General features: G+C 48.0%; 6 protein-coding genes across 13 annotated transcripts; 3 read left to right on the forward strand and 3 right to left on the reverse strand.

Moving 5' to 3' along the window:
- The first annotated feature begins 125 nt into the window (after positions 1–125).
- On the forward strand, positions 126–1700 carry Iru (Iruka). The gene has a single exon (NM_141602.4). It carries the CDS (start codon positions 384–386, stop codon positions 1524–1526), a length of 1143 nt encoding a protein of 380 aa, NP_649859.1. The 5' UTR covers positions 126–383; the 3' UTR covers positions 1527–1700.
- A 290-nt stretch (positions 1701–1990) lies between these two features.
- Positions 1991–3944, forward strand: CG11983 (uncharacterized protein). 2 transcript variants are annotated; one of them, NM_141603.3, is made up of 3 exons: positions 1991–2300; positions 2384–2575; positions 2634–3944. In NM_141603.3, the coding sequence occupies exons 1-3, from the start codon at positions 2256–2258 to the stop codon at positions 3660–3662; spliced, it is 1266 nt and encodes a 421-aa protein (NP_649860.1). In that variant the 5' UTR covers positions 1991–2255; the 3' UTR covers positions 3663–3944. The 2 variants fall into 2 exon arrangements, with proteins under 2 accessions (NP_649860.1, NP_001262396.1); NM_001275467.1 differs by having other exon boundaries at positions 2140–2300.
- Positions 3945–3951: 7 nt separating this feature from the next.
- Kcmf1 (Potassium channel modulatory factor 1) lies at positions 3952–8579 on the reverse strand. 6 transcript variants are annotated; one of them, NM_169252.2, is made up of 7 exons: positions 8538–8579; positions 6986–7162; positions 6507–6931; positions 5715–5975; positions 5344–5619; positions 5033–5274; positions 3952–4922 (listed from the first exon to the last, which is right to left on the reverse strand). In NM_169252.2, the coding sequence occupies exons 2-7, from the start codon at positions 6999–7001 to the stop codon at positions 4343–4345; spliced, it is 1800 nt and encodes a 599-aa protein (NP_731305.2). In that variant the 5' UTR covers positions 7002–7162; positions 8538–8579; the 3' UTR covers positions 3952–4342. The 6 variants fall into 6 exon arrangements, with proteins under 6 accessions (NP_731305.2, NP_001163562.1, NP_001163560.1 ...); NM_001170091.1 differs by having other exon boundaries at positions 8423–8558; NM_001170089.1 differs by lacking the exon at positions 8538–8579 and adding an exon at positions 7915–8043.
- A 62-nt stretch (positions 8580–8641) lies between these two features.
- Sf3b5 (Splicing factor 3b subunit 5) lies at positions 8642–9011 on the reverse strand. The gene has a single exon (NM_143932.3). It carries the CDS (start codon positions 8932–8934, stop codon positions 8677–8679), a length of 258 nt encoding a protein of 85 aa, NP_652189.1. The 5' UTR covers positions 8935–9011; the 3' UTR covers positions 8642–8676.
- A 104-nt stretch (positions 9012–9115) lies between these two features.
- Positions 9116–10492, forward strand: CG11986 (uncharacterized protein). Its single transcript, NM_141605.2, has 3 exons — positions 9116–9189; positions 9239–9938; positions 10005–10492. Exons 1-3 carry the CDS (start codon positions 9170–9172, stop codon positions 10389–10391), a joined length of 1107 nt encoding a protein of 368 aa, NP_649862.1. The 5' UTR covers positions 9116–9169; the 3' UTR covers positions 10392–10492.
- tgo (tango) lies at positions 10443–13692 on the reverse strand. Of its 2 annotated transcripts, none has more exons than NM_169254.2 (2): positions 13547–13692; positions 10443–13404 (listed from the first exon to the last, which is right to left on the reverse strand). In NM_169254.2, exon 2 carries the CDS (start codon positions 13350–13352, stop codon positions 11424–11426), a length of 1929 nt encoding a protein of 642 aa, NP_731308.1. In that variant the 5' UTR covers positions 13353–13404; positions 13547–13692; the 3' UTR covers positions 10443–11423. The 2 variants fall into 2 exon arrangements, with proteins under 2 accessions (NP_731308.1, NP_001262397.1); NM_001275468.1 differs by having other exon boundaries at positions 10917–13404.
- Positions 13693–13862: the final 170 nt, after the last annotated feature.

The raw sequence follows: 13862 nt of genomic DNA on the forward strand, positions 1-13862 counted from the left end.
ATGCAAAAATATCTCCGCGAATGTTAAAACGCATTTTTCTTATCATTTGGATCCTTTTGAAGTAATAAAAGATCCAAATGTTAATATGCCAGTATTAGCTTTCAGTGTGACCAGGCCGCGTCAATCAGTTGGGATTTATTCTCCTCTGCGGCAAAGGCCACTTTGTAAGGGGCCCTTATTTATAGAAAAATTAAATTCTATCCCTTAAACTCCCAATTGTTCCGACTGAACCCAATGACCGGGTAAAGCTAGGCGCGTGTACCTTGTCCTCCTCTTGTCACATCAACGTCTACAGCCGCAAGCAGCCTACATCATCGGAAGGCGACAGTCTTGCACAATCGTCAGTGGAGCCGTTGCCCAGGAAATAAAGAACCTACCGCAGGATGGCAGAGGCAATGGTTGTGGAGGACCGCCCCGCGGAAGCCAAGCGATTCTTCTGCCACATGTGCAACGTGGAGATCAACATTCCCAACTCAGACTTCACCTGTCCGCTGTGCGCCAACGGTTTCGTGGAGGAGCTGCCGGCAAATGCGCCGGAGATGGATTCTTCGACGGCTGGAGCATCCGGCAGTGCCAGATCCGGAAGCAGCGGTAGTGGCTCTTCTGGCTCACACGACACCCTGAGCAGAGGCAGCTCATCGAGCGGATCTCAGGTGAATGTTGAGTCGCTGCGTAACGATATTGTGTCGCTGCTAAACATGCGGAATGTGCCCAACTTGGAAATTACCATCGAGCCAAACAGACGGCACAGCAACGTGCTGCATCTAGGCGGCTTTGGTGGTCCCTCGGGTAGTGACTCTGCCCGCGGCCTGACCGCCGGCGGACGAGTGCGTCCGGCAAATTTGGACCGACTGGACAATGTTCTCTTTGATTTTCTGCAGAGCCTGCCACTGGCCGGCGCCACGGCCGAAATAGTAACTGGACCCGGTGGAGGAGGTGTAGGCGGCGGCGGTAACTCGCACATGTTCTTCATGGGAAACCCGGGAGATTATGCGTGGGGCCGAGAGGGACTAGACACCATTGTCACCCAAATGCTCAACCAAATGGAAACTTCAGGACCGCCGCCATTGTCGGCGCAGCGCATAAACGAGATACCCAATGTGCAGATCAATGCCGAGGAGGTAAACCGCAAGATCCAGTGCTCTATATGCTGGGACGACTTCAAGATTGACGAGACGGTACGCAAGCTGCCCTGCTCGCACCTGTATCACGAGAACTGCATCGTGCCTTGGCTAAACCTGCACAGCACCTGCCCCATATGCCGCAAGTCACTGGCAGACGATGGCAACGATGCGGACGACGAATTTGTCATGCTCGATGCCTTCGGACCAGAGATGGCGGCCGATGGCAGTAATTCCGAAAGGAGATCGGCCAGCACCGCCACAGGAACGGACAATCCCTCGCCGGCTAATAATCCCAGTCAGGCAGCGGCGGAAGGCGGCCGAACACGTCCGGATGCTAATCCCGCCCAGGCAGCACGCAACAACATCTTTACCTTTGACGACGACAACATGTTTCTGGACTAGCTGGTAGGGCGATGCTAAATCGAAGTGGAGCGATGATCGATTGATATTCAAAATTAAGCCAAATATTGGCCGCATATATATTTATAATAGTTTCTCCTCACGCTTAATTTTGTTGTTGTTCAAAATAACGATTTGTAATAAACAAAACGGGACATACGATTCCGTTGGCTCTGCAAAAATCAACTCTCGTTTATCGTATCGCGTAGTTGCTTATTTTTCTTTGTAATGGAACTTGTATTGTACATATATGCGTGTCGTGTATATTTACATAATCAAAATAGGAACTGACTCTGTGCTTGCCTCAAGAAATTCCTTTAATGAATTATTTCAATAACATGCAGCTCGAACGTGTAAAATTAAAATACTTTCTAAAATAAACATCTATTGTAGTCTAGACTTCAAACTTGATATTATTCTTAAACTTTATTGACAACAAGTAAACGGTGTTTTTGTTTTTCAGGTGGATACACTTCAATTTTTATTGTTTATTTTTTTACTGTCTCGTCTGATCCTGGTTGTAAACTTCGAAAAGTTCTAAAGGAAGCTTATTGGCTCACACGGTCTGGTCATACTATTCCGGGAAGCATATGTTCCTCACAGGGTGGCAGCTCCGTCAAATTGTTTAAATTCCCATTTGACTGAAAATCTGACTTAACCGTTTAAGAACTCCGCCAAAATGCGTAAAGTCAATTGAAGTGAAGAATATAACGCCGTGACCAACGAAATAATATGACACACGAAGGAAGTAACGATTTTGTGGTGCTCACCGACGTGGTATGTCTTAGCAAGCCAACTATGTAATATTTGTTGGGGAAGACTTTTGTTTATTTCCGAACTTTTTTGTTTATTTTGCGTAGGTGCGCAAGCAATATGTGCTCTATTTGGAGCGCCAGCTGCAGGAGAATGTCTGCGCCTGGGCCAACCAATCCCGTAATCGCCACAAGCCCACAGCCTGGGCGTGCATTCCCGCGAGCTTGGAGCAACTGGAGAACAAGGCGAAGAAGGCTTCCATGGCGGCACAGATCTACCAAAGAGCCATGGTCAAAACGGTACAAGGTTCCCAGATACATATATTATGCCATGTTCATATAAGTTGTATACCGACAGATAGCTGCGGTACGTAGGAACACTCAGGAATGCCGTTTGGCCAACATTCTATTTGAACAAATGCAGCATGCAGCTGGAGAGGATGCTGTGCCCGTAAAAACAGACCACCGTCTGGTGGATAAGGCCACACAAACAACCGTCATAGAAGCCCAGAATGGCCACATAACTCCTACGGAGGACTACGATGATGATAGCTATGAGCTGCGTAGAAAAATCGATATGTTTCAGGCTAGTCTCGAACGGTCGGAAGTTCAGAACGAAACGCATTGCCCACATTGCCGTAGTAAGATCATGACCCCAGAGAATAAGCCCCTAGCCAATCAAGAATCTCTCTACTCCGAAACCGAAGATGCTGTGGCCCAGGAGTTGGCCATGTTGTTTGGAGAAGAGCCTACTGATCTTAATCATATATTCGGCATCGAACCAACTGCTGTTACTGACGATCCGCAGATCTCGGCCATACTAAAGGAAATAGCGAATGCGGAACTACCTGAAAAAATTGAGCATCCACCCACATCCCCAACCGCCACACCACCAACTGGGCATCACAGCGAGGTGGATCTTCGCCAGAGTCGCTGGCCTTGCGAACTCTACGCCCAGAGGAGGCGTCTCAATGCCTGTTTAGTTCGCTTACTGGAAGCGGATTGGCGGTGCGAGGACCGCTTGAGATATAAGTTTCACCTGATTTTTGGCGAAGACAGCGATGATGAGTTCGCAAACCAGTTATCCAGCCCGTCAATTGATTTAGTGGACGAAGTTCTGCTGGCCAGCTGCTTGCTTCGTATTCGCCCATGGATTGTACGTCATTTGATGTCTCCCCTGGAGGAGGGCCTTATCGCCAATCGATTTCTGTTCAAGAAGCTAGCCAAGATGCTGGCGCACTCCATTGTCATGGTCAATCCATATTGCTCCGAGCTGGAGATCAAGCAGGCTGTTGAGCACTTGTTCTGCCTTAGACCTAGAGGAATCCAGAGCGCATATGATCTGGACAATCTGCCACCCTTGGAGGTCTCAAAATTCGAAGTTTAAGGACAATTTACCGATTTTCAGTTTTAAAATATCAATATAGTTATTAAGATGCGAGAAACTATGACCCTCAGGATAATACTAGTATTTACGAATGATTCTAAGCAATGAGACAATGATTTTCGATTGAACCTACAACGAATTTAGTGAAAGCAAAATGGAATATGTTCTTCAGTTTAATACTCAAATATAAAACTCTGTAAAAGTAAGTTATATACATACATGAATGCTTCCATGTCCATACGCTAAAAGTTGTGTGTCGAATAAAGCCAAAGCACAAAGACTACGTTTTGTGGTTTCTTTAAATTATAATTAATTCAATGATTACAATAATTTTTCTTGCTGCACATCTTCCTCATCTTTTTATAATTATATAAATTTTAATATATTTAATAAACGATACATAATATAGTTTTCCTTTCGACGACATTGCTGCGGCGGTTGCGTCGGCAACTGCTTAAGACGATTCGGATTCCTCCAGAGCAGCAGCTATCCCCCACTCCGGTTGTTACTTTAACGGCTGTGTTGGTTTTAGTTCCATCTGTTTCGCTTTCTGCTTCCCTTGCTGTTGCGGTGTTTAGTGGTGGTGACAGATTTCTTGTGGCTGCTGCAGCTACATTGGGTGTGGTTGCTGTTACTGTTGTTGTTGATGCAATTTGTGGTGATCATCATCATCAGAGGCACTACCTAGTGTCGGGAATTTGATTTGTGTTTCCCGCCGCCGTCGCTGCACTAGCGTTCTGTTTGTATTTTTGCTGAGACGCTGCCGGATTAGCCGTGGACTGCTGCTGCTGTTGTGGCTGCTGCGAGCCCGTGGCCATCTCTCCTGGCGGCGGACGTCCGCTGCGCCTCTCGATGCCTCTATCAGCTGTTGGCTTAGTGCCAGCTCCACTAGCACCACCACCAGGGGCTGCAGTTGCTCCAGCTCCCCCCAATCCGCCAGTACCGCTCGTTTGTGTTGTGTTGGCCTTTTTGTTTTTATAGCGATACTCGTCGCACACAAAGTCCTCTGGCGAGGTTTGTTGCATTTGATTCACCTGTCGCACCATCGCCGGCTGTAGCTGTTGCTGCTGCTGCTGCTGCTCCACATCTGCATTGTTGTTCAACAGCGTTTCCGCTTGCGCCTCGGCCTCGGCATCCTCTTGCTGCTGCTGTTGCCCCTTATTTACATTATCACTCTTGGCCAGGCTCTCGTCGGAGGCATTCAAATCCAGTGCCTCAGTGCAGAGCATCGATAGCATCAGCGACTGCACAAACATGGAGCTAAAAGTAAATGCATTAAGGTTAATGGTCAATGGCTTACATTGTGGTTCCAGGAAAATAACACATCTCTATATCAATAGGTTGTTATTTAGCCATGTGGAAACACTCACCGATCTGCTCGCATACTCTCCACGACCGCCCACTCGGCCTCGGTAAAGGTGGGCTGCATGAATTGGGCCAACAAGAATGACTCGCCAGCTGCCGCACCACCCTGGCCTCCTCCCTGTCCAGCTCCTCCGGCTCCAGTTGCCACACCGGATGAACCTGCTCCACCGTTGCCGTTGGCCGTTCCGCCGACGCCCACGCTGATGCCCAGGACATTGCTGCCTGCACTGCTGCTCGTTCCGATCGCCTGCAGAACAAGACATGGGAGATTAGTGGACATTTGACTCAAGATATGCTGGCCAACGGGATGAACTACTTCTCTGGCATTGAGGCTGTTGGCGGCCAGACTCGACTGAGTTTGCGAATGATTGCTGGCCGATGTCGAGAAGCTGGCTGTCACCGGCCACTCAGTGGTGCGCAGGTTGGGCGGAGCAGTTGCCCCGCTGCCGCCTCCACTGCCGCTTCCAACTGCGCCACTGCCTCCACTGCCGCCCGCTCCGCCGCTGATCACCTCGGCCATGGCGGCATTCGAGTTCGATGTTGAGACTATGGGATGCGCACGCCTTGGCAGCCGATCGATTTGGCGCGATGCCTAAAATAATGCAAGCGCAAAACCAAGACAACGAAAGTCGCAGTTTCCTTATACACACAAATATAATATATATGGGGTGGAGGACTCTCCCTTACCGTCACCTGCTGGCGATCCAACTGCATCTGCATCTGTAGCTGCTGCAGCTGAGATGTGGGCGGTCCGCCCCTCCGCACGCCGGAAAGCTGCGATAACAGTTCCGCAATGGGATCCACCGATTCCCGTCCCGAAGGCGACAAGGCTGATAGACCGCTAGACGAACTGAAGTGCATGTTGGACCGACGCGTCCGTGGTCCACCGAGGGTGCGTCCTGGGATGCGACGCACTCCACCGCCATGACGGATGGCCGAGGGTTCATCGTATTGTCTACAGGTTAAGGCAACCAAGTGATTGGATTTATACTTATAACTAGCTGAAATATTGATACAAAAATGCCTTCAGCTGCATCGCAAATTTTTCAAGGCATTTCATTGCACGAAAATTGCTCGTTACAGGCTAGTCAATAAAATTTAAGACTGTTTATTGCGACAGTCTAAATAAATAAACGGTGTATAATTTCCAAAGTATTCAAAAATGTGTAAACCAAACTAAACCGAATTCAACTGCTTGTTATTCGCAACACCAGACAAAATAAACCACACTTGCGCAAATGATCTAATAATATGACTAATAATGCGTTGCGAGTGCTCTGAATTTTTATGCTGTCGCATTTTCATTTTTGAGCATAATTCACGCACGGAAGTCAGCTTTTTGCAAAAACAATTTCGAAGTAGTTTTCTGATTTTACAGCCACGAGCGATTTTGAAAATACCAAGAACAAGCCTTTTGTATGGATGCAGTTGGGCATTGCGCGCAATTAATGTATGATGTGTCTGTTTGAAAAAGGATATCAGAAAGGAAATCAGCTCGCGCGGTCCCTGGCGATGCTCCAGGGTGAGGTGACCGGCAAAGTCATCTGTGACTAGATTCGGCTCGCCGCCCGGCAGACCGGCACATACGGGGCAGACCACCTCTAGACTGGTCTCCGTGTGCTCGGCGGAGACATGCTCCAGCAGGGTGGCGTCGCTGAAGCCCATCTTCTTGCAGTAGGGACAGGTGAAGCTCTGCGGCTGGTCGGAGGCTAGCATCTCGCCGCCAAAGTACAGCTCGATATCGGAGCGGGTGAGGATGCACTGCATGGGATGCTCGACCAAATGGCGCGTGGAGGTGACGCCATCCTCGTAGCAATCGGCACACAGATCGTAGTCATAGCAGATCAAGCACTTGTAGCGCCGTCCGTTGAAGTTGCTCTTGAGACATGAATCGCAGCTGACACCTGGGATGGGATAAATGGTTACTATCAGGGTTTCTGCAAGCTTCAAGGACTCACCTTCATGTCGACTCATTATTCGGCAGCGGCAGTAGGCTTGGCTTCAACTTCCAAGCGATCAGGAGAGCGTCTCCCGCTTAAGATTGACTTGCTTTTAACTTCCAGCTGTGCTGGTTTTATGTGGGTTCCTTGCGGGGCTTCGGAGGATTCCAGTTTTTGAATTTAGATTGAGAGGATCTACAAGAAAGCAGTGGCGACAATTATTCATCAGTTGTTATACTCCTCACATTAGAAAGGAAAAGTAAAGCGGATAAAAAGGATACTGAAATTGCAGGGCAAAAATTGCAGGGAGAAGGACATGGCATTTCCTTCTTTTGTTTTCCCTGCTCTTTCCTAGTTCTCTTCTTTTGTATTGCCCGCGATTACGGTTCTTTCTTTTCGCCATTCCGTTTGCCCAGCAAAAGGCTAGAGAAGAGAGGCGCACATAAAGAGAGGGGCTCCCTGCACTCGGCCCCCGCCACAACCCTCTTCAATGAGGCAACGAATTATTCAATACAATCGTACGCGAGCCATCGAATAATTACACTTAGCAATAGGACTTCAGCGGGGCGTCGAGGGGTTAATTGCGATTTTCCCCGCAGCAGCGATACCGCTGCACAGTAAACATTTATTTTTAACTTTTTCGGTTTCGCGAAAATTTTCAACTCGACGATGTCGTGGGCTTTTTGTGCAACCGCCTCTGCCCCCTCACCGAAAACCTCTTCTCCTGGCCCTGCTCCCGAAAAGCAAAGCGCAGATATGCGCGAGTGTTGCCGTATTTACTGAGGGTCTCAGTTAGCAATTGCTCATTATTATTTCGTGTTATTATTATTACAGCTATTGTTTATAAACATTTGCATCCACTTCACACACACGGGGAATTATGCAGACTTTTCGCGTTAATCATGTCATGAGCACTCAGTTGGTGAATTACGCTTTTTCTCACATACATCTGGCAACGCCGCCAGTCATGGCACAGTGGCGGCCGTACAAATAGACGCGGTCCCCATTTGGTTAAGAAGAGCTTTTGCAAGAACTTTGGGCAGACAGGCTGATTTGGGCAGCTGGGAAATAACAGTAGGTCTGTTTTAGTTTTGTCACTATTTATATGCTAATGCGTTGTCTGTATCTTGCTCTTGTTTTTCGGCACATTGTTCATCGGCGCGCAATTTTCGTACACCCATCTTGACATATACACAAGCATTTTGCACTGGTGTGCTATGTGTCTATGTGCAGACACCAATATGTGTATTCTGTTCTACGCAATTGCAAATTGCGCCTGGGATCTGATCTCTTTTGTTCGCCGCGATATTTCGCACAAGATGCTCCGCTCGCGATGTGTTATTGTTGTTGTGGGGCTGCTGTATTGCAGTTTTACCGTTTTGCTTCACACCGATTTCGTTAGGGATTTGATAAGTTATTGATTCGTTCTATTTTGGGGATAACACGACAACGTACTTTACTTTGGTGCGGCATTGGCTACTTTACGATAACTTTATAACACTAGACCTCGAAAATGAACAATTGAAACGAAAATAAGTTATATTATATCGAGTGAAAAGCTTTTCCTGACCTGCAGTGCGACCGTTTGCCGCTTGAGCGCAAAATACCGAATGTCGATAACTACAGAAGTTGGAATTTATCCGAAAATCCACCCTTGGAAAATTACATTGTCTTGTCAATTATTTTCTTTATTATTAAAATAGTTTTTCTTAATCCTCTAGCTTTTCTGGTGGTGGCCCACATGGCTGCAGCATTCGCTCCATCAGATTAAATCGCACTCGTGCCTTCGATTCATTTTCCGCTATGGCAAAGTAGTTGAGAATATCGTAGTGACCCATGTAGCTGGCCAAGGAGTCGCGATGTTGATTTGTTAGCCACTCGAACTTTGTGGTATCCGCGTGTCCTGTTCCGATGTACTTGCTTTGTAGATGCTCCAGCTGGCTGTGGATATTGTAGCGTTCACCCATTTTGCTTAAGTTGTTTCAGTATTAGGCGAGGAATAGTTAATGTGCAGTGTGTTATTTTGTTGTTTGCGTCTTGGTGTGGCCAGAAATTTTGTATGTTGGTATTTTTATTACTTTAGTACATGACACTTTGGTATTTTAGTACACAGGCGGCAAACTTGGTATTTAAAATCGTAATATTTGTTTACATTTCGCTGTCATTTATAAATTATTCATTTATCAAGTACTTTGATAAGCAATGTGTGGACGCACCTGTCTGTAGGTATATAATTTTTTCTTTCACCATTTCTATTAAACGCCTCTTCAGAACTCTAGACCCTGATCAGGTAATTTGTGCCTGTAAATATCCAAAAAAATCTACTCGAAAGGAGCCGGATTTCAAAGAGAAAGATGATATGAAAGATGGGGAAGGATCCGAAATGGAGACTCCCGAGTGGAGGGCGGAATACAACCTGGGTAGACGCTACCAGGCCTCCTACAACATAGCCCCTACTGATATTACGCCCGTGATCGTGTCCGCAGCTCATTTTTCAGACGCCGAGGATCAAGAGTGCGCCCGCGTGGTAACGCCCATGATGTGGGGCATGATTCCCTTTTGGCACAAGGGTGACTATCGGCGGCATGGCCTTACCACCAACAATTGCCGTCTGGAACACCTGATGGACTCCAAGCTCTATCGCGGTCCCTTCAAGCGAGGTCAGCGGTGTGTAGTTATTTGCGAAGGATTCTATGAGTGGCAGACGGCTGGACCTGCGAAGAAGCCATCGGAGCGTGAGGCTTACCTGGTATTCGTACCCCAGGCGGCGGATGTGAAGATCTACGACAAGAATACATGGTCGCCCCAGGATGTGAAGCTTTTGCGAATGGCTGGACTTTTTGACGTCTGGGAGGATGAAAGTGGCGACAAGATGTACAGCTACAGTATTATCACCTTCCAGTCCAGCAAAATTATGTCCTGGATGCACTACCGCATGCCAGCGATCCTGGAAACCGAGCAGCAGATGAATGTGAGTAAAGCATTTGTTAATCCTTCGTTAATCCAGGTCCAATTTACCCATCCTCGCATATTCTAGGATTGGCTGGACTTTAAGCGAGTTAGCGACAAGGAGGCCTTGGCTACATTGCGTCCGGCTACCGAACTGCAGTGGCATCGTGTTACCAAGCTGGTAAACAACTCGCGAAACAAAAGCGAGGAGTGCAACAAGCCGATCGAATTGGCGGCTAAGCCCGCAAAGCCACCGATGAACAAAACGATGATGTCTTGGCTGAATGCCCGTAAGAAGCGGGAAGATCAAATCAAAGCAAAACAGAGCGACGATGAGGATCAGGAAAAAGAAGCTACGACCATGGGAGGGACCTCCGCTGACGGCTCACCCGTAGAGAGGCCCGCCAAGCGACCCAGATTCAGGGACTTTAAGAGGAATCGTACGGCAGCTCCCCCGCAGAGCAGCGGCAGCTAGATGAAATCGGGCAAAAGATAAACCTCATCAGTAACTAAAGTTCCATAGTTTGTAGTACATTAAGTTTATTTTCAGTAAAAACCAAAATTTTTATTCTCAATAACCAAAGTTTTAAGCATTATCATCGTTGTGGTGAGCTTACTTACAAATGTTGGGACTTAGCGACTAAAAAGTTGTTTAGAATTTGTTCTCTCGAAGTGAGGTTAACTAACTAATGTTATGTTTGAACTTGACGTAATTAATTAAATGGTCTCATTTCTGCGAGTGCGATTCAATTTTGAGCGCCACTGTATTGAGCTTGGAAGTTTTTGTTGTCGCGGCATAAAATGCAATTAAAACAAAATGAAAAGCTGCACATAAAGCATGTAAAGTGTACATATCGACCGTATATTGTTTGCTCGTCTACGTCTGATTGCCTTGGCGAAAAATGAGCGAAAATTAATGGGAAATGGTGTCAATGTTGTTCGCGGGAAAAGCGTGGAAGTGGTACACTTGCTGAGTTGCTTACAACTATCAATTTGTGGTATATTAGGCTACGAATTGTTTAATTATTTATATATTTATACGTTGTATGAACTTTAAAATGCTCAATGACAAATACAAATGAATACTCTGCACACAGCGTGTCCACATATGAACTTAATCCTATATAATCGATGAGAAAGTTTAGAATTCATGGGCTATATAGCGGTGTAAACACATTGCCTTTAGTTACGAACAATCGTAAGGCCTTAATTGTAAATACTTTTGCACGGCCAATGAGCGGGTTAAGTGGAGGCGGTGGCGGGCGGGCTAATGGATACGGGAGGTGGAAGTGAAGAAGACGTAGCACACAAAAATAAAGATATCTGAATCGTGTACGTGACTACCCCTATGTACTTAAAATGCTATTTACGAGATTACAATTTGCATGCGTTTGGCTGAATTATTTCAACAATGTAAGATGGATTGCACTTGAGAAGTGGTTAAGAGAGACACAGATTAAGTTGCGGGACGGGGGAAGAGTGGGAATCGAAAGAAATGGTGTGGGTATTACTCGAACGGCGTGCTGAACATATTGATATTCAGATCCTCAAACGTGGTCGGCGTGTGATCCAACATCTGCAGCATATCTGAGAACTCCTGACCCTGTGGCTGTCCTGCTCCTGCTGGTCCACCGGGATGAGCGTGCGGATGGTGCGGATGCGCCGTTGGGTGCGGCGGATGCGGGTGTCCTCCAGCCTGCTGCCAGTCCCACATTCCCGGCGCATTGGGTGGCGGTGGTGGTCCCGCCTGATATGCTCCTGGCTGCGCTTGCTGGCGATTTCCGTTTCCGGCACTCAATTGTGTATAGGTTGGACCGCTCGGCGACCTGGCCGGACTCGTCTGCTGATACTGATAGCCTTCGGTCACGGGCTGCTGCTGCTGTTGTTGCTGCTGGGGACGCAGTGCTGCCCAGGAGTTGGGTGCCACCGGCGTGGGTGAGGTGCCAGACTTGGGTATCTTAGCCAACGGTGATGGTCCGCCAGCACTGTACGGCGAGTGTGTGGTGTCGTAGGTATATCCGACTGGTGTGGTTTGCGCCGATCCTGGCCGTTGCTGTTGTTGCTGCTGCTGTTGGGGCGTAGGAGCCTGCATGGCCAGCATGTGCGTCTGGTACATGCCATCATTCGTGGCGCTGCCCACTGGAGTTAACTCGCGGCGCGCATAGTCCACTCCTGGGGCAGCCTGAACATAAACGTGTTGCTCCTGCTGCTGTTGTTGTTGCACTTGCTCGGGCGTATGAGCAGCCGCCGCATCCAGGGGAGCACCGTGCATGGTCTTCCCAGAACTGTTGGTGCACACTATATATTCCACTTCGTCGGTATATGGATTCAGAAAGGCATAGGCCTGTGTGCGGAGCCAAACGTACTCCGAATTCTTAGCTCTGGCTCTGTACAAAAGCGAGAACATCTGTCCCTTTTGCTTGAGCACCTGGTCAAAGCTCTCCTTCATGTGGCTCTGGTCCTCGGGATGAAAGAAATCGTAGCAGATCTTCCCCAGCAGCTCAGTAGGAGTATATCCCAATATGTTAAGGACACGCTGATCCACAAACGTGAACTTGCCATCCATCGCATGACGTGTGATGAACTCACTCTGATTGTTCGATCCACTCATATCGTTGGCTGCCGTGGAGGTGACCTGCAGACGGCCGATGGCCACCAGGCAGCAGTGCGAGCTCATGTCGTCCACATCGCGCTCCATGTGCATGTTGGGGAACATATCGGTGGGCGGCCAGTTTTTGATATAACCCGTGCAGTGAACCACGGCGTAGTTGGTGCCATCCCTTGAAGGTCCGAGGGAGTTTCGTTGCTTGAGACGATTCAAGTGCCCCGAGACCATGGACTCCGGGTTTACATTGCCCACCCGCATGCGACAGATGAAACCACGACGAGCACCCATGCTCAAACGCATGCTGGACTGGTGACCCTCCTTTTTCACAGTTCCCGACTTTAGATCCAGGATGCGGCCGGCATTCTGCGATTCCTGGGTTGATAATTGCTCGCGGATCTTCTCGCGATCATCGGGATGAATGTGCTCATACAGGCTAGTGCCATACCAATCGCTTTGGGTGTAGTTCAGCACGGGAGTCACCGAATCCGATACATAGATCACCCTGCCCGAGTCGCAGGATACCACGAACAGGAAACCATCGGCCGCCTCCAGGATAAGATGCTTAAGCTCCTGGTCGGTCAGGAAGGAGGGCTTGTAAGTGCCATCGCTGCTGGTATTTCCTGTGCCACGCAGTGCCTTCATGTGAGCCACTGCCATGCGGAGAATGGTGAGCTTGTCCGGTTTGCGGGCCAGGGCACTGCAGGTGGGCACCATGTCCGAGAGTTCCGTGATGTAGGCCGTCATCTTGTTGCGGCGACGTCGTTCAATCTCGCAATGGTTCTCGCGGCTGGCGAACCGCTCCTTGTCCTGTATGTTCGCCTCGTCCATGCTTGGAATGCGTAATTAGAAAACGTTCGTCGTAATTTGGGTCGCCTGTGCTCTGTGGAAAAAGGTTCGTGGAATTGAGAGAGGGGCGGGGTAGGGGTAGGGGTTAGTATTTTGTCTACGTCGTGCTTGTGTGTGTACACTTGCTGGCTGGCCAGTAACCTTATTTCCCTCGCTTTTTTTACCCTTCTACTCACCAATGGGGGGTGTACAGAGGTACTTGGTTTATCCAGGCAATTTTATTCGGCTGGTCTTATGCGCTTTTACCATTAATTCTGTACTTTTCTTCTACACTACACGATAAAATCTCTGTTTACTGCGCGAAGTGTGACCGTAGTGTGGACTAACAAATATGCCGATGCAGTGTATAGCAAATCGATAACAATGCGCTAGGTGGCAACACAGGTGCGTTGAATCAAGACCAAGTGGCATTACTATAAAACTAGAACGTTACATTTTAAAATTTTCATCCTAAAAAATAAACACAAATATACAATAAAATTTTAATTTAAT

The sequence above is a fragment of the Drosophila melanogaster genome, chromosome 3R, assembly GCF_000001215.4.
Source record: "Drosophila melanogaster chromosome 3R".
Taxonomy (NCBI): Eukaryota; Metazoa; Arthropoda; class Insecta; order Diptera; family Drosophilidae; genus Drosophila; species Drosophila melanogaster.